Source organism: Vavraia culicis, assembly GCF_000192795.1.
Source record: "Vavraia culicis subsp. floridensis unplaced genomic scaffold supercont1.49, whole genome shotgun sequence".
Lineage (NCBI taxonomy): Eukaryota > Fungi > Microsporidia > Pleistophoridae > Vavraia > Vavraia culicis.
In genome coordinates, this window is record NW_007360652.1 from 1 (window position 1) to 18,685 (window position 18,685).

General features: G+C 42.6%; 5 protein-coding genes across 5 annotated transcripts; all 5 read left to right on the forward strand.

Moving 5' to 3' along the window:
• Positions 1–2,425: 2,425 nt before the first annotated feature.
• VCUG_02210 (uncharacterized protein) lies at positions 2,426–2,949 on the forward strand (the record flags this gene model as incomplete). The annotated part of the gene is made up of 1 exon (XM_008077031.1): positions 2,426–2,949. The coding sequence occupies exon 1, from the start codon at positions 2,470–2,472 to the stop codon at positions 2,947–2,949; it is 480 nt and encodes a 159-aa protein (XP_008075222.1). The 5' UTR covers positions 2,426–2,469.
• A 766-nt stretch (positions 2,950–3,715) lies between these two features.
• Positions 3,716–4,905, forward strand: VCUG_02211 (uncharacterized protein; the record flags this gene model as incomplete). Its single annotated transcript, XM_008077032.1, has 1 exon — positions 3,716–4,905. The coding sequence occupies one exon, from the start codon at positions 3,716–3,718 to the stop codon at positions 4,607–4,609; it is 894 nt and encodes a 297-aa protein (XP_008075223.1). The 3' UTR covers positions 4,610–4,905.
• A 1,283-nt stretch (positions 4,906–6,188) lies between these two features.
• On the forward strand, positions 6,189–10,618 carry VCUG_02212 (uncharacterized protein; the record flags this gene model as incomplete). Its single annotated transcript, XM_008077033.1, has 1 exon — positions 6,189–10,618. The coding sequence occupies one exon, from the start codon at positions 6,189–6,191 to the stop codon at positions 10,599–10,601; it is 4,413 nt and encodes a 1,470-aa protein (XP_008075224.1). The 3' UTR covers positions 10,602–10,618.
• Positions 10,619–11,027: 409 nt separating this feature from the next.
• Positions 11,028–16,950, forward strand: VCUG_02213 (uncharacterized protein). Its single transcript, XM_008077034.1, has one exon. The coding sequence runs from the start codon at positions 11,206–11,208 to the stop codon at positions 16,504–16,506; it is 5,301 nt and encodes a 1,766-aa protein (XP_008075225.1). The 5' UTR covers positions 11,028–11,205; the 3' UTR covers positions 16,507–16,950.
• Positions 16,951–17,240: 290 nt separating this feature from the next.
• Positions 17,241–18,335, forward strand: VCUG_02214 (uncharacterized protein; the record flags this gene model as incomplete). The annotated part of the gene is made up of 1 exon (XM_008077035.1): positions 17,241–18,335. The coding sequence occupies one exon, from the start codon at positions 17,241–17,243 to the stop codon at positions 18,306–18,308; it is 1,068 nt and encodes a 355-aa protein (XP_008075226.1). The 3' UTR covers positions 18,309–18,335.
• Positions 18,336–18,685: the final 350 nt, after the last annotated feature.

The following is an 18,685-nucleotide window of genomic DNA, read 5'->3' on the forward strand; positions in this document are numbered from 1 at the left end:
CTTTACCAATAGACAGTTTCTCTGGTCATGAAAATTTCCAAATCAGTATTGCTGTGCCAGTACGAGTTAGAAACACGCTTCTCCTTTTTGTCATAAATTTTTGAAAGCGTCAAAATATTTATTAATTAGATTCTCATATTGCGGGAGTTGGTGTATGATAGAACAATATTGGTAAATTTATTTTTAGCACAGAATTGTGCGGTCATGGTTAAATACCATCATGCCACAACGAAACAAAACAGAAAACTACCGTTTAAAAATATTATAAAGTAATTAAACATAGCAGATACGTTTTAACTACACCAAATAAACTTTTTAGAATTCCTCAGTAAAAAATTTGTGAGTTGTCAAATGATTTTAGACATGTCATCAAATGATGAGAAGGATCGATTAAGTGTGCAATTCAGATCATTTTTGAGATAGCAGTTTATATAATCGTTGAATGTGATAGCTTGAGTTAAATCTTGTGGATGACTGTTGGCAAATACCTGTTCCGTCTTTTTTCTCTTTTGGACGGATACAACAAATAACTGCTCAAATCTGCTTTTCTGCGTACAAAAATCATGCTATTAAATTGAAGCCTTTATACCGACATAAAGCAAAATTGCTGTAAGGAAAAAACACTTTACTTGATGTTCGTGTGGAGGAGAAATGACTTGAGAGGGCAATAATTTAATATTGCTTGTGAAAGATGCCTTGTTTAACGCTGATATGGGTGGAATAATTGCAATGGTATCGTGTAGTAATTTAAGCAGCATTTCATCGTATAAATAAGTTGAGAGGTTTATGCACTATGTATCCAGATTTTGACAATACGCCGACTGAAAAGTTTTTGGTGGAAAAAACACAATTGTTAAATCCTGGTGGTTTTGTCTGTGCTGTAGATGATCAGCTGATTGTCTACCGCGGCAAAGCTTTATTTATAGATCGGACCTACGAGAGTCTGCAAAATGTTCCTGTGCTCTGTGCACAGTTCTTAACAAAGCACTTCGGTATTGTGCATGTTCCAAAAAAATAATACCAGTTGCAGTAAAAAATAATCAGACAACATCTCTACACCGACATTCCATATCACTATGTGTACCAGAACAGTCGATGGGTATTGCGACAGCAGGGTGAGGACAAAGTCATTACAAGATTGTATGCGGTCAATCCAGAGGAAAAGGAGAGATTCTATCTGAGAATGCTCTTGCTCAATGTGAGAGATGCAACGTCATTCGACGACTTAAGAAGTGCAAACAATGTTGTATATGGCACATTTGAGGAAGCAGTAAGGGCAAGAAATCTTCTGCAGGATGACAGTGAATGGAAGAACGTGCTGAGCGAAGCTGCAATGACAGAGACATCTGACACATCAGAAAGCTGTTCGCATACATCTGTGTGTTCAACAGACCGCATGATGCACTTGGGCTGTTCAACGACTATGTTGACGATACGTGCGATGACATCGTTAACGAGATATATGGTGATGTGGCCAACATGGCTGACAGCGAAGATCTGACGAACAGAACTATACTCACAACAAACAACGATGCTGCAAAGGAAATCAATGACAGGGTCCTTGACTTGATGATCGGCAACGAAGTAACATACACGAATGCAGACTCTATTGTCACAGAAGACAATGATGTTGTTGCGAACTATCCGTTGGAGTTTCTCAACAAGTAGCAGCCTTCAGGAATGCCACCGCACAAGTTAGTTCTAAAAAGAGGTGCGTTGATAATGCTATTGCGCAACCTTGATCCAGCCAATGGCCTGCTCAATGGCACACGCCTGGTGGTTGATGAACTCCACACAAACTTCATCATAGCTACTATTGTGACCGGATCCAGGAGAGGTGGCAGGGCAGTCATACCAAGGATCGACATGGCACCGAGCGAGACACAGCTGCCATTCATACTCAAGAGAAGACAGTTTCCGGTTCTTCTTTCGTTTGCGATGACAATCCACAAGTCACAGGGTCAGTCATTTGACAAGGTAGGTGTTTATCTGCACAGCCCAGTCTTTGTACATGGTCAGTTGTATGTAGTTCTGTCGAGAGTGCGCTATGCAAACGGTCTAGGGGTGTATATTGCTGACAATGGAGACCAAGGAAAGCATGAGAATGGTAAAGTATACACTAGAAATGTTGTATACAATGAGCTACTGGAATGAATGAAAATAAATTTATTGATTTGTAACCACAGAACAGTTGGTAGAAAGGAATGACCTGGTGTTGCAGTTATACTCAAAAGCGTTGTTTTGGTATACTATTCATTCATACACCCGTTTTGAAAAACAAGCAGTGCAGCTAGTGATAATAGAAATACTCGGTTAATGTTATGTGAGGTGATAAATAAACGTACTTTAAGAAAATACCAATAGTAGAAGTGGTAGTAGAATGGTGTAAAACATGTTCTACACAATTCATGTTTTTAAAACTGACTTTGCATATTTACAAAACCAAGCGCATCTTGTTGAGTGCGTAACATGTCTTCGTGTTTTTATACATCGATCTCATCGGTAAAAAATACTATTTTATCCCCTGCAATGCAACTTGATGTAATGACTACAGACAAGCGGCTGTACACCATTCCAGAAAAGATGGTAAATGACTGCATCCTTTTCAGAGACATTGTAAATATGACCGATCAATGCTCACCAATTAACATTCTCATGCATTCCTCCGTTTTAGAGTTTATAATGGGATTCTCAGAAATAAACACGATAAATCTACCGGAGAATTACGATGCTACACAGATAGTGTTCCCTCAGGCAGTTTTTGATTTTATCAACAGCCTTGATTTCCCGACTTTGAATGATATATGCACAGCAGCTAACTATCTTTACTATCCTGCACTGCTTGAGCTGTATTGCAAGGTTATCTCTAAGAAGTTACGGGACATAGAGGTTGTGAGTGGTGAAACGGCCAATGAGTTAACGTGGATATCATCGGATGAAGATTCTTAGATTGTATGCATGCGTAGGAAACGCTAGTTTGATGTGAATAAATGATAGATGTGAAAAATGTAATGATAAATTTATGCTTGTGCGGTTTAAATAAATAAGATACAGATGCGTTCTAGAATGTTTTTGTATAGGAATATCATATAATTTAAAAGACAACCTGCAATGTGATTGTTCAGTTCTGAAAAATTAATTATTTGACCCTTCGAGAAAAATAAAAATCTTTGTTTTATGTATTTGCGTTGAATAAGGTTTAAAGTTGTCGTACAACTCATTCTTTCTGAGATGCTCTCAATTGTTCTCCACTAACAACATCAAAATCACACGATCACCGAATAGTAGCTAATTAATTAACCTCTACCATAAAATCTTAAACAATAGAAAAAACATAATACGAGATATGACAAGAAGAAAGTATCATTGAATGGATAGAGCACTTTTTACCGTTTTATAAATGGAAATAGCGTAGCTAGTTTTAATGAAAAAGACAGAAAAGATTAAAATCAACAATAACTCTAGTCAACGTACCTCGGTACGTAATACTTTTATCTTAGCATTGTTATCGTATATGCATACACATCACTTGCAGTATCTCCATTTCAATTGTTTCTTTCTATGCATGTAGATGTGCAAACATCCCATGCTACTTAGCACGTTCATAAAAAAGGAGTCTTTCAATAAATCCGCTAATTGGTAAACTAAAATAATTCGATTTTTCTCCTTTATCAACGTGGCGGTAAAAAACCGGTGCAATTTACGAACCCCTGAAATGGTGCTGTCATACATACCAAGCGTTCTTCTATTTCCAATCTACATGGTATGCCTAATATCCGTCATGTTCGTCACCAAAAACACCTCAGAATTGCTTTTCAGTAGATTTTCGCTGCAAAACAATTTAATAAGAAGTACGTATGATCCTGAAGCAATGATCTACATCGTTGATGGTGCGGATGACAGCAGGAGAATTTCTGACCATTTAGGCAAAATAGAGTATATTGATCTTAGAGACTGGAAATTTTTACCAAAAGGTAATTTTAACATTACGGCAAAAAAAGGATACAATTTCGTATTTTTGTACGAGGATAGCGCATCCATGATGCCTACAAAGGTGATTTTCTTGAAACAAGCACCCGATAAGAAAATGAACTTTGCAGAATTGATGGGATTTATAGGGAACAACAAGGAGGAGAACGATATAGACGACATCAAATCGCTAAACACCATGCTTTATCTCTCGCTATACGGATATATGGACCATTTTTCTATATCAGTGCTCAATAATGCCGTGATGGGGTACATCAACCACGATATCTATTTTATTATACGGGTAAATTCTCCATTAACAAAGCTAAGAAAGGAGGAGGACGAGAAAGTGTTATATCCTATCCTGGCAAGGCTAATAAGAGCAACAATACTGGCGAAGAATGAAAACAAGACGTATATGGTACAATTTCGAAACAAGGATTTGAACATCAAAACTTTTTTGTTTTTCTACACACGAAAGAGAAACGAGCAGGCTAAGAAAATATACGAAGAGATCATTAGGAGTGAATTGAGCTTTGAATTGCCTGAGGTGCAAGTTGATTGCATCAGTAAGTGGAAGAATATGGACTACGAGCAGGAGTTGATCAGTAGAAGGAGCAAAATTAGGTTTATTGGATAATGTCAATGTGAAAGGCTGCTGTCTAATATGAGATCTGAACGATTATTGGTTAAAAAAGTCAATTGGATGGCTTTCTTCATGATATATGCCGGTTGTATAGTTTGAGAGGATATTTATTAGTTCAAAAGACAAGTTCTTCGTGTTGACTTGTTTCATATTCTTTAAAATAGTTTTTTAAACGGTCGGTTCCACCGATTTTGGCACCAAGCGCTTGGATATTTTGTGAGAAATCCATTATTTTCCTACGTTTACTTTCGACGGGTTTAACGAACTTACTATCACCAACACTTCTATAAATGAGCATTTGCATTCGTTAGAAACAATAAAAATCACATTTTTTGTTCTAATACAAGAAAATTGCGCGCTATTTTTTATTGTCGTGCTTTTTCACAGCTAAACGGTTTTTTGCTGTTTTTACAACAACTCAACGAAGCGATTTGATCGTGTTTCCAATATGCCAAATACGGTAGCCATTAACTCTTGTATATCTATCTATAATTTCTTAAAGGTCTAAGAAATGTTTATTATTACGATTAGCTCACCAAAAAAACGTACGAGCAATCGATAACTTGTCAAATAGTTTTTTAGCTATTGTTCTCGCTATGATTTGAAGAGAAATCTTACATTTCCAGTATTTTCTACGCGAATTAGGCATACTCTAAGTTCATAAATTGACCCGAATAAATAGCTGCAAGATTTCAATAAATCAAATATCATACTCAGACCACATGTAATTCTTTCTCTTTTTTTGTAAGCTGCATGTCACCTTCCCATACAACAACGCTCGGACAATGCACTTTTTTGTCTGTTTGGATCGATCGCGGACACCACCCCTATCACGTATTTATCAAAATAATTTCCAACGTCGATGAATTTCTGTCATTCTGGTCCGAATTAGGAATCTTTACCAAAAAATTTAGTACTGTTAGAATAGTTTCGAAAGCGTTACGCCAAAAGAAACTAACATAAATACTTCCACGGTCTTAAGTTTGGATGAAAGTTGAACATTTCCGTTTCTGGTAAAATAGCTAACTTTGGGGTATAAATCGGCAAAATAGTGCCATATTCGATAATTCATACAAATTGCCACCAACATAAATATTTCTAATTATACTAATAAGATTTATTCTGACTACTACGATTATCAATGAACCAGGTAATATCTACGTTTAATTTCTGCGAGCAGGATGCAAATGTCTGTCCGACATACACCGAAACTAAAAGGATAAATGAGCGTGTTCTTGGTACCGATGAAAACCTTTTATCTCATTCTCGGTTTCCGGTATGTCTATTGCGCCTCCCCTACTAATTTACTTTTGTGTGAAATACATTTATGGTGAGCGGCTCTAGCAGCAACCTTTTTACCAAAACGATTTATTCACGCGCTCCTGGTGTAAAAACATGCAGTGATTGATCAGCCATGTAATTCAACATTTCTTCGGCATGCCATCAATCACAAGTCAGAGACTTTCTCTGTTTAAGGAATGAAGTGATTTTTAAAAAACAGTGTCTAGAAATAGAAGGTGTCAAAACTAATCGCTAAAAACAAAAGTATAAAAGGCTGAACTACCATCGGGATATGAATATAAGATGGATTGTGTGTTTCAAAGGTGACGATAACCATAATAACACTCTTTTGTGCACCGATTTAGGTGAGGTAAAATTGAAAAATGTTTTTTCGGAGATTTCTGAATCAACGGAAGGAATTTTGACGAAATTCGTGATTAGTGACTATGACAGCACCAAGGATCCTCTTAATATTCGAGAAACTCAGCATAACCCAAGTTGGAACGATGACACGGCCGATGCATGCGCTCAGGGCTGCAAACAAATTAAATACCGCACGATAACAGTTCCGGTCGGCAAGTCTCTGTTCATGGAGGTAATTCATCTAACACCGTACACCCAAACCAATTTTACAGATGCAGAGGTGTGCGATATACTTGAACATCTTCTAATATTTTTGGACAATAAGAAACTGATCTTACGCGCCCTATGCCAACAGATGGCGCTGGACTGTGGATTATACGACCGCATTAATTCATTATTATTGGGACTGCGCACAGAACCCGCCCAATTGCATTCTAAGTTGCTCGATTTAGCGTTGGAAATAGGCAAGCATATTTGTTTGTCTGTTAAGGACCATCGCGGTAATGCCATGCTGGCCTTGAATGAAGAGGATATCAACGAGCGGTTGCTCGTTGATATCAACCTGAGCGAAATAAACCGATTGTTCGTGCCTACAGTTCTGATTACCAGCAGTGATTTTTTGGTTCACAACGACGACTCCTTATGTGAGTTGTACGCGAACAAGCAGAGTGACTGCGAATTTACCGTAGACATAGAACTGCCCGTTCTACCATCCGATACAGCTGCACAGAGACTGAGCGAGGTGTTGATGTGCCGGTTTCTGGCACTCGACAGTACAAAGAAAATTGTTATTCGATTCAGAGGACTGGAATGCGATTTTAATCTCAATTTTATACATGGCAAAGAAATACGTGCCGTATTCGAGAATTGCACGTTAATGCGCGGTTCCTGTTCGCACATCAATTTGAAGGAGCTCACGATCGTGAACTCTAAGATTACTGCATCACTGGTTCTACCGGACGGAATGGAGAAGGTAACGTTAAAAAACGTAAACGTTGCTGCGAACGGCAAATTACGGCTCGGACGTAATTGCAAAACCGTAGTCATGAGGAATGTTTCAGGTAATATTTGCGTTCCCTATTTGCAGCAAAATTTTTGTATCGAATTCAATTCTCAGTGGTCATTTGAACTGAGTGGACATGATGATGAACACATCGGCAGATTGCTCATAGAAAACGTTACAATCAGCGGTCTATTGGTAGTAATAAATCAGAGCGTGCACACGGTCATCCTGAAAAACATCATTTTGCCATCAAACTCAATTCTTTTGGTGCAGAAAAGCGTTAAGGAGCTTCTTTTGGAAACGTTTTTAGGCACAGTCCATTTGTATGGCGCTGTCCAAGCGTTCGGTCCTATCTGTGTGGAAGTGTTTGATGGAAAATTGAAAGTGGAAGAATCAGGAATCGGTAAACGCACAAAAATTGCGTTAGAACGCGCCAAATTAACAAAAAATGCACATCTAGACAAGAAAATATCACACGTAGACCTATGCGATGTTGAAATTGCAGCAGGTTGTTCTCTCAAACTGCACGGCAGCGAGCAACATATTTCGTTGAAGAACTGCACCGGAACAGTCTTCTTCGCTAACATCCCCGGTTTTGAACAGATCAAGTTTGGTAGGACGTTGCAAGCGGAAGACCACCTCGGTGTAATTCCTGTGCAAGTATTTTTGTGTACTAGAACAGTTATGGGCAGAATGTCCCGGCTAGTTCTGCATTTCTTACAATTTGAAGAAAACGTGCGTCTTTGTGATAATACGAAGGACATCATCCTCAAGAACATCGAAATTCATGATGAGTACTCTCTCGTAGTTGGCAACAACTTTGAGCAGCTCACGCTGCAGAATTGCAGGGGACGGGTTGTAATCCCTGGTGTATCGTTTAGCGAGGGCAAACAAACAGGCTTGCTGTTGAATGGCGGCCAGATACGAATTGTGAGGTTACCGGATGATATTTACGATATTACAGCGGAAAACATTCAATTTACGGGTGATCTTGCATTTGCAATGAGGGTGCATGCCGCCGAGATATGTAACGCAGGAATGTGTGCCGACTCCACCATTACATTTGCAAATGAATGCCAGAGCTTGAATTTACAGGGCAACGTAGCATGCATTCGTGTTTTAGCGGCCACAACATTGAAAACACTGAGTCTGCGCGGTACCGATGTATCAAATAACTCGCAGCTTCTGGCAGTTCCTGTAGAGCGGTTTACAGCGGAAAATGTCACCATGCACCACAGGACGATGTCTCGGGCAGATGTGCCCTCCGTATTGACCAGCTTGAACATCGCAAACCGCTCCACGATGGTGAGCATCACAAATACGAATGTTCCAGTCAACATAACGAGCATTGTGCGACACGTTATACGTGGCGAATCGCCGTTGCTTACCACACCAGACAGCGTTTTCTGCTTGAACGAAGATCCTTCGGTGCAGTTGAACGAGTTGCACCTTGCACATTTCCATGTGCACAGCAACTTGGAAATCGTACGAGAAATTCTGTCGCTGTCTCTGAAGGAAATTACTGCTGGCAGCAACTCAACTATACGTGTGAACAAGGAACTGGAGAGCATAACAATCGATAACTGCCTCGTAAATATTGATTTTACGGAAACGCGTGGGCTGAGATCAATCGTGTTATCGAGAACAGCTCTCATCTACAACCAAGTGCTTCATCTACCGATAAGCTACCTGAGCCTTTCGAGCGTTGTTATTGATCAGAACGTGAGTCTCAACGAATGCGTCAAAACTGCCAAACTTAAAGACGTGAGGATCGAGAAGGATTACACGTTCAAGGTGAACAGGAATATTCATGAGCTGGACATCAGCGGTTCGGTAGGTATTGTTAATATGTCTGGGATAGGAGGCCTTGACAGCATGGTCCTGGAACAAAAACACCAAATTCGAGTTATCAACGGCAACACGCCAAATGTAACCTTCTTATACATCAGCGATTACCATTTTAATAACAATATGGTGCTGCCAAACGACATAGGAACCGTGTTTTTGCGAAATGTTAACATACCCTCGGATCATAAGCTGGTACTTGGAAATAACTGCCAACACATGGTAATCGAATCATCACACGTGCGTACTGAGCTGAGCCGGTTGACTCTTCTCAAATCAGTCATTCTGAAAAGAATGCAACCCGCAGTGTTAAAAACTGTCTTGGCCATGTTTTCATCCGTCAGTAAAATAATAGTGCTGGATATGGTGGTGTATAGCGGTACGGTATTATCAATCGGTGCAAACATCGTGGCCGTACGGCTTCAAGGGGTTACGTGTTATGGCGAATTCCGAGATGGCGAAAAATGCAGTGAGATTAGTTTGCTTCACTGTTCAGGTAAATACGATTTTTCGAAGGTTGCACTGCTCAAGAAGCTGATACTAATCCCAATGCTGGAGAAAACGCATCCCTTCGTTGTTGTGTTCCCGCCTCTTGGTCACGTTGAAGACCTCGAGATCGCCTACAATTTCGCAGATGCTTACTTTAAGGATGTTTTATTGAAGTGTGTGAATCTTCAACGATTGATCATACACGGATTATGTCTCAGTGATACAAATCCAGCGTATTCCACCCCAATTTTTCCAAATGAAGTGTTCCACATACCGATAAATGATTGGCAGCTGGAGGAAAAGTTTACAAGCTATTCTGCACGGACCGAAAGGATGTATAACCAGGAAGAAAAGAAGGAGATCATGAACCTAAAAATGAATGCTCTTGTAAAAATAGTTTTTGGTGTAAACATGTACAGCAAGTTGAAGAGTCTGAAATTACTCGGCTTTGGCTTGGATGGGGATAATGTGGAATTGCTGAGGAAGTTTAAAGCACTTCAAACGCTTTTTGTAGACTACGATTTTAGTGATAAAATGCTATTCGCACATTTGCCAGCCGGTCTTATGACGTTGGAAATAACACGCAGGAAGAACTTGGTCTGTGTAAACCCTGAACCAAAAACATTTGATCCGATCGCTCTTGAACACCTGAAAAAACAAAAAAACCTCAGAAATTTAAGTCTCTGCGGAGTATTATGTGCAGATGGAAACATTCTTCAGTATTTGCCCGCTAAATTGCACGTGCTCAAGGTGACATGGTCGCCTGTTAAGGCTTTTAACAAATTTGACGGGAACATCACCAAGAGAATCGTCAAAAAACTTATTTTATTTTTGAACGATGACTTTAACAACGTAGGCTTTGGTGGCAATTTGATTCGAAAACAATGCCGTGATGTTTTCAACTACTTAGGTCAGTTCATCCTATTTGATGCTTTGGAGGAACTGGTGGTGGAGAAGAAACATAAGATGGTGAGTATTAATCCAAAAACATTCAAAATCAAATAAAACATTTTTCGTGCCAATGCGCCTTTGAAGGGCCTTGTTTCGTACAATCTCAACACAGAGCTGTGGAAAATAGGCTAATGCTCCAGCTCGGGTAGGTCTCAAGCTGCATATTGGATGGTATGTGTTTGAAAGGTGTTAAACAAAGGGCATGATAACCGTTTCAAGGTGATAATTCTCTCACGGATGGCGCTGAGGCATTTTCAGCAACTCAAGTTATTTCGTTTACCGAGCTACCATTTAGAATAGACAACACTACGAGATGAATATCCCTACAAAGTGCTATCACATCTGTTGTAGCCCTCACATATTGCCCATACACTCCCTTATCGTTGTATCATACGCCCCCACAAACTATCCTATCAACGGTTACCAACCAAAACCTAATTTTATTAATTTTCATACCCCATCCAAACCTTCACACCCAAGCACAAAACAACACAACCATCAAAAAGGATAAATTTAATTCATTCCACACAAAACAAAACACTCTTCACCGATCAACCGCATTTTCACACCCCCCCATCCACAAAAATAATTCCGAGTAAATTAACAAATTCAACCCTTTAAATACCAAAATTTTTATCAAACCATCAAAAAAAGAAACATGCGAAAGGATGATACGAGCGATGAGAGCACAGATAGAGCAAGTAGCCGTGCGTTGCAGCTTATGAAACGGATCGAAAGTGTTGGTAATGGCTGGTTGCGGCAGCATTATGTTAGGGAGTTGGGGGAGGTGCTGGTCGAGGGAGTGTGTGAATGTGAGGATGTTAAGGGTGTAATTGATCAGATTGAGGGCGAGGAGCGAGAAATGAATGGGGCTGACCAGGAAATGAATGAGGTGGATGAAAGTGCAGCAACGAACAAAGATGCAAGGCTAAGAGCAAAGCAGAAGACCGGAACAGAAGGCGCAACGAATGAAGATGCAAGGCTAAGAGCAAAGCAGAAGACCGGAACAGAAGACGCGAAGTCAAGGGCAAGGCAAGGATCGCAGCAGAGAAATAAACCAAGAAGAAGCAGCACGGCCCAGAACACAAAACAAGAAAGCGTGCAGGAGGATGAGCAAGAATTGAACAGCAAAGAGCAAAACGGTCCAATCACCAAACCATCAACCAACAGAGTGCTGCTCACCTTCCTCAAACTAATCCACACACTCTCCAAAGATCCCAAGCAAGAAAAGCGTACGTGTGCACATCTGCTTGCGCACCACCTGCCCTGTCTCATAAAACTTGCCGTGCCAGCGTTCACAGTGCACAAGCCCACGGATGCGCCGTTGTACAGCACCGACCAGCACAATTACTACGCAGCCGAGCAGCTCAAGATTTCTGATCAGAAGCGGATGATCAGAAAGACACTGGGGATGGAAACCGATATGGTGAGGAAGGACATCGTAGTTGAGAACGATATACGGATGGAGAGGATGGAGGTGGTTAAGAGGCGGAAGCGCATTGATAGGAGGGTTGAGGATGTGTGCACGTTTTTTGAGTGCTTGGAGAGCGGAATGGTAGAAATGGATTGGAAGGAGCGGGAGGGGTGCTTTTCGGTGTATTGCGGGATATTTGAGGGTATGAGGGTGCGCGTGGATGAGTGTTGCGGAGAGAATGGCGCTAGTGCCGATGTTAACAGCGGGTGCATTTATTCCGCCAATGGCACGGTTGATGGTACCGCCGGCAGTACCTGGTCCGGTAACGCTCGTCTCGACCCCGGCACCAACACCTGCACCCCTACGAGTGCACTGCCATACACCCACGCAATCTCATCGTCCCTCCTACAAACAACCGTAAACATTCTCTACAACGATAAATTCTCAGACTATCAATCGGACCGCACATCACTTCCAGTAAGACAGGCAGCAGCACATCTGCTGTCCTTCATCTACCAAAAAGATGTGCTTGACCAGCTGTTCATGTTCCTAGATCATCCCGATTGGGAGGTGCAGTGCAGCGCACTGCTAGCGCTCAAAAGCGTACAGGAGTACCTGAGCGCGACAGACAAGAAGGACGTAGCACTGTTCCTGCTCACGCTGCTGGAGAGTGAGGATGAGGATGTAAAGTACATGGCGGCCGATATGCTCGTGCATTTCAGGGATGTGGTAGGAGATGTGAGGGTCAAGATGGTTGTTGATGAGGGTGTAAGTAGGCTGGGCATTGTTAGAATGATGGAGTGCTACTGTGTGAGAGTGGATGATGGGCTGAGTGTGGATGGGTGTTTTAGGAGTGAGATGGTTGAGCTTAGGGTTGCTGTGCTTAGGTACCTTTGTACGATGTTTAGAAGGGGGCTGGTGTATGATAGTGGTAGGGGGAGTGATGTTGTTAGTGTAGGAAGTGAGGATAGGATGGGTAAGGGGGATAAGAAGGGTACGGGCGGGAGCGAAAGCAGAAATGAGGGCAAGAGCAGAAATGAGGGCAAGAGCAGGAATGAGAGCAAGAGCAGGAATGAGAGCAAGAGCAGGAATGAGGGCAAGAGCAGGAATGAGGGCAAGAGCAGGAATGAGGGCAAGAGCAGGAATGAGGGCAAGAGCAGGAATACAAATAACAGCAATGAAGCACCGCCTGGTATCACAATCCATCACCACTACACACACTTCATAAATCTTCTCATTCAAAACCTACTCGTAGAAGAAACTCAATCACTAACATTCCTTACCTTCCACATTCTCGCGTACTACCCCATCAACCACGTAGCATCATACGCACCGCTGACACTCAAACCGTTGAACTACGTGTTTAAAAACACCGATTTTAAGAACACCTTGGAAATGATCGATAACTCGTTTTTTAAGGGAGGGGTTGAAAGTATGGGAAGGGAGAAGGTGCTGGGGATGAGGATGCGGTATTTTATGTATTTTATTTATTTTGAGGTGAGGATGGGCATGGAGAGGGAGTGCGAGGATGAGCGTGATCTTATGCGCTATGGGACACGTTACGGCAGGTGTAGGGATGGAAATGATTGTAGTGAGGATGGTAGTGAGGATGATAATATTAATAATAATAGCAACATTGGCACGGTAATAGGTAACATTTCGTTTTCAGATGCACCGTTCACCGTCATACAAGCATTCCTCCTTTCTGTCCTGTACAAAACAACGTACCGCTCCGCAAAAGTACCGTTCACTACCCCCCAGATCAAGCAAAACGAATGGAACGAAAAACTGAAGTGCCCTTCCCAGCAGAGCGTATTTCACGTGGTGAACGAACATTTTTTGGATTTGCTTAGGTACGCGTGTTTTAACGAAGACTGGTTTTATAATGAGTGGTTGGCTGTGGAGGAGAACGATTCGGTGGTTTGGTGGTACGTTTACTTTTTGGTACGGGATGGCAAGGGATTGCTCTATGGGGTTGATGAGGACCCTGAAAATGGGGCTGGTGGAATTGAAAAGGGGGTAAAGAATGCTGGCGAGGACCCAAAGAATAAAAATGGGAGCAGCACCGCTAAAAACGGGAACAGAATCAAAAAATGCATAAAGGGCACGGGCAACAACGAATGTGGTACGGCCGGCACGATAGATCTAGGTACCCTCCAGAGAATGAACATGTCCGTTCTAATACCATCCATCATACAACACGCCAATGCCTCGTTCCTACGTTCCTTCTTCAAGCATTTAAACACGAATTTCTATAAAATTGAGAATTACCATGCATTACTGCGCAACACGAGCATACGCGTGCTGAGCATCGTTGCTCAGCACATAAAGGAGGAACGCATCGTATGCGACAGAATAATTGAGGAGCTGCACGATGGTGAGGATGGAATGGAGGAGCTGGTACGGTTGGTTGATCAGTACATGTTTACATCGTACGGTGAGCGTATTGTTAATGCGGTGCTGAGGAGAGGGCTCAACGTGAGGATGGTGCGCGTGTTCGAGAAGGTACGGTTTAACGAATGGTTTGTGCTTTTGGTACGGCCTTTACTGCGATTTATAAGTCTTAAGGACTCGTTTGGTGGCCCAGCTGGGGATGGAAGGGCTGATAATGCTGAAGCAACGAATACGTCACATTCTGCAAACACGCCATGCTCGGCAGATAGCGTGTCAGAAACGGTCACCGCCGGTTACAAGCTGTTCTCTAACATCGTGCCATACATACAGACCGTTAAATCGCCACATGTTCGTATCGCAACGGAACTGTCCGTGCTGTCCGTTCTTACCAACCGTGCCAAATTGCCTAAAATTGAAATACGCTCGTGTGTTACGTTGAGGAAGTACCAGGTCAAGGGTGTGTATTGGTTGAACTTTCTTTATTTGTTCGGTATTAATGGCATACTGGCAGATGAGATGGGACTGGGAAAGACTGTGCAGGTGTTGGTGTTCCTATTTTCTAAGATTGATGAAATTGTGAGAAGGAGTAGGAGGATTGAGGATGGGGTTGAAGATACGGTTGGAGTTGAGGATGGGGTTGAAGATACGGTTGGAGTTGAGGATGGGGTTGAAGATACGGTTGAGGATCAAATTACAAATCAGATCGAGGATGCATGTGTCAACACAAACAATACTGATAACGAAAAGAACGCTACCTTTAAAACAAGTAGTACTCATCCTAGCACATCGTTCCTTATGAACCATAAAATACTCATCGTGTGCCCGGGTTCATTAACGGGTCATTGGTGCAACGAAATAAAAAAAATAAGTAAAAAGTACGAGGGGCGTATCTACACCAGGAAAGAGAATGTGCTCTCATTCATAACAGTCATAAGCTACGATACGTACAGACACGCACACAAGGCATTCGCAGACGAGGTGTTCTTCTACGTGGTGTTCGATGAGGGGCACATTCTGCGCAACGTGGATACGGTGCTATACCAGAAGATAAGTGCACTACGTGCACTGAACAAGCTCATACTGAGCGGTACACCCGTGCAGAACAGCATAAACGATCTGTTTGCGCTGTTCAACCTGTTGATGCCGTGCTATCTCGGTGATAAGGATGAGCTGAAGGAACGTGAAAGGAATATAAGAAAGGGAAAGGATAAGAACTGTGGAGAAGAGGACGTAAGAAGAATGGAGAAGGAGTTGCGGATGGTTAGGAGAAGGGTTGGTCCGTTTGTGTTGAGGAGGTGCAAGAAGGACGTTGTGGTTGATCTGCCCGATAAGATTGTTAAGGATTTGGTTGTTGTAATGGGTGATGAGCAGAGGAAGGTGTACGACTGGTTAGTGAGTGCTGATAGGGTTAGTACTGGGGACAGTGAGGATGAAAGTGGTAGAAGAGGAATTGTTGACAGTGGTACCGGGAAAAGAACAAAAATAGAAAAAAGTAATGGAGCGGTACCTACGTTGAATACACCTGCTGACAGCACGGTTGATAGTGCACCGAGTGCGGTGTCATACAGGAATATAAGCGCGTTTAAAAAGGCTAAGGACCTGATCAAGTGCTGTAGCAGTGCATCGTACATACGGGAGAATGTCAAGCAGAGCTGTAAAATGGATGCGCTAAGGGACCTGTACGATACCTTGAACCGGACAGACAGCAGAATATTGATATTCTGCCAGCTGAAGAAAAGTATACGTCTGATCATCGACCAGCTGTCCTTAAAAAGCTATCTGATACTGGACGGGCAGACACGTGACAAATCAAACGTGGTAAAGAAATTTATGACCGGTGAGTACAAAACACTGCTGCTGACAACGAGCACAGGTTCGCTCGGCCTGAACCTGTGCATTGCTGACACCGTGATATTCTTTGAACACGATTATAACCCGTTCAACGATTTGCAGGCAATGGATAGGGCACATAGAATAGGACAGAGAAGGACTGTCAGTGTGTACAGGTTGATTGTTAAGGATACGGTTGAGGAGCGGATTATGAATCTGCAGGAATTTAAGAAGTTTGTGGCTGGGAGTGTTATTAAGAGGGGTACCGGTGAGTTTGGGGGTGATGTCAGTGGCGAGAGCGGTGTAGAGGGGATTTATTAGGCGGTTGAGGGTGCGAAGAGGGAATGGTGAAAAGGAGCAGTAGAGAGAACAAACCGCGTTCATTAACAGTTATTGATGAGTTGCCATCCCTGTGCATCGCTACATACGCTCTTGGTGCATTTTGGGCCCTTCACCACGATTGATCAGCAGTGCTTGATCATTCTTTAATAAATGTCTTAGAAATGAAGAGAGCGCTTATTTACAGAATTATATTTTGGTGTGCACCATGCTTTGTAATGGAAGGTTAGTGCATGGTTAGGTGCGTAGAAGAGTGAATTGCTGTTATTTACCATTGGAACGGTGTAAGAATGGCATTCTTCTTTGGAAGAATAAATGGTGTTCACCATTTAATGTTGAGGGATTGTACCGTTGAAATGTTTTATTTTTGTGCCTTTGCTGCTTGGTAATGGGAATTGTACAGAGGGTGTGGTTAAAGGTATTGTAATTACGTTGGTTTTACGATTTCTTTTACGTTTTTCAATCATTTACGTTTTTACCATTTCTTTTACGTTTTTACCATTTGTTTTACGTTTTTACCCGTCCTACACATCCCTACGTCCTATCAATCCCACACATCCCTACGTCCTGTCAATCCCACACATCCCTACGTCCTATCAATCCCACCCATCCCTACGTCCTATCAATCCTACATATCCCTACGTCCTACTCAATCACCTCTCTCTTTATTAAATCATACAGTACAATAAAAAATAAAAATTACAAATAAACAAACGATGGACCGCTTCCTAAACCATCCCTCAGATCGCTCACTCTCTCCCATCAAGGAGCACGCACCTCCCACCACGCTCTCAGAGCCGTTTCGCACCGTGCACGTGTCAAACCTGGCAGACGACTTCTACAGCAACCATCTCGACTGGCACCAGAGCACGTTGATGTTTGTGTGCGAGAACAAAATCAAGCTGATGGACTTCTACAGCAACAGAATAACGGACCTGAAGAGCTTTGGCAGTGCGACCGTGACGTGCGTGAAGTTTGGATCGGACGGTAAGTGCGCAATTGTGGGAACGAGCAACGGCAACTTGCACATCGTAGACATGTGCACGCGGAAGACGAGCAAGTTTAATGTGCACCGTAGCAGGATTGGCACCGTAGAGTCGAAGGACAACATTCTGGTGACGGGCAGCAGGGACAGGCAGACCAAGTGCATGGACATGAGGAGCAAGCACATATCGTTTGCGGTGGAAAAGCACGTGCAGGAGGTGTGTGGCGTGCGGATGAATAGGAGTGCAACGATGCTGGCATCGGGTGGCAACGACAACAAAGTGTTTGTGATGGAGATGCGGAACTTGAAGAGAGAGGTGAAGATCTGTGCGCACAGAGCAGCTGTCAAGGCGATAGATTGGAGCAAAGGAAGTGATTGGATGATGGTGAGCGGCGGTGGAACGGCCGACAAGATCATAAGAATTTGGAACGTGTACGGCATAGCGGGCGGCAGCAACGAAAACAGCAACCACGTGCACACGAACAGAGCGCACGGCATGGAACCGCCGTGCACGACCGATAAAATGCTCGTGAAGGCGCAGTCGTTCAATTCGCAGGTGTGCAACGTGTACTGGTCATCGACCAACAAAATACTTTCAACACACGGATACTCCAAAAATGATGCTCGGATCAGCAATTTATCACTGCGTACAACAAATGTGATGTGCTCCCATAAGAACAGGGTCATACACTTCGCGGTTAATGAACGGCTGGGATGTTTTGTGACGGGCAGTGCGGATAATAAGCTGTGCTTTTGGAGAATGGAGGACTTTGAGGATGTGGGCATGTGGTTGAGGTGATGTAACAATAAAATGTATTATTTTGGATTTGTGTTATTGTATGGATGGGGAGATGGGGAGATGGGGAGATGGGGAGATGGGGAGATGGGGAGATGGGGAGATGGGGAGATGGGGAGATGGGGAGATGGGGAGATGGGGAGATGAGGAGATGAGGAGATGAGGAGATGAGGAGATGAGGAGATGAGGAGATGAGGAGATGGGGAGAATACGTGTATGGATGAGAAGAATACGTGCATGGATGAGGAGATGAGCACATAAACAAAAATTTGGTGAAACAGCGGTAATGCTCTATCCGATCGTACGACAGGTGCAAGCGATACGATACGGTGGTCTTAACGTTAATTATTGTGTGATGCAAATGCTTTGTTCTCTGCGGT

Bases quoted from the DNA above. Each gene is read 5' to 3' on its own strand.
- VCUG_02213 (XM_008077034.1), top strand. From the start codon at position 11,206: ATGCGAAAGGATGATACGAGCGATGAGAGCACAGATAGAGCAAGTAGC.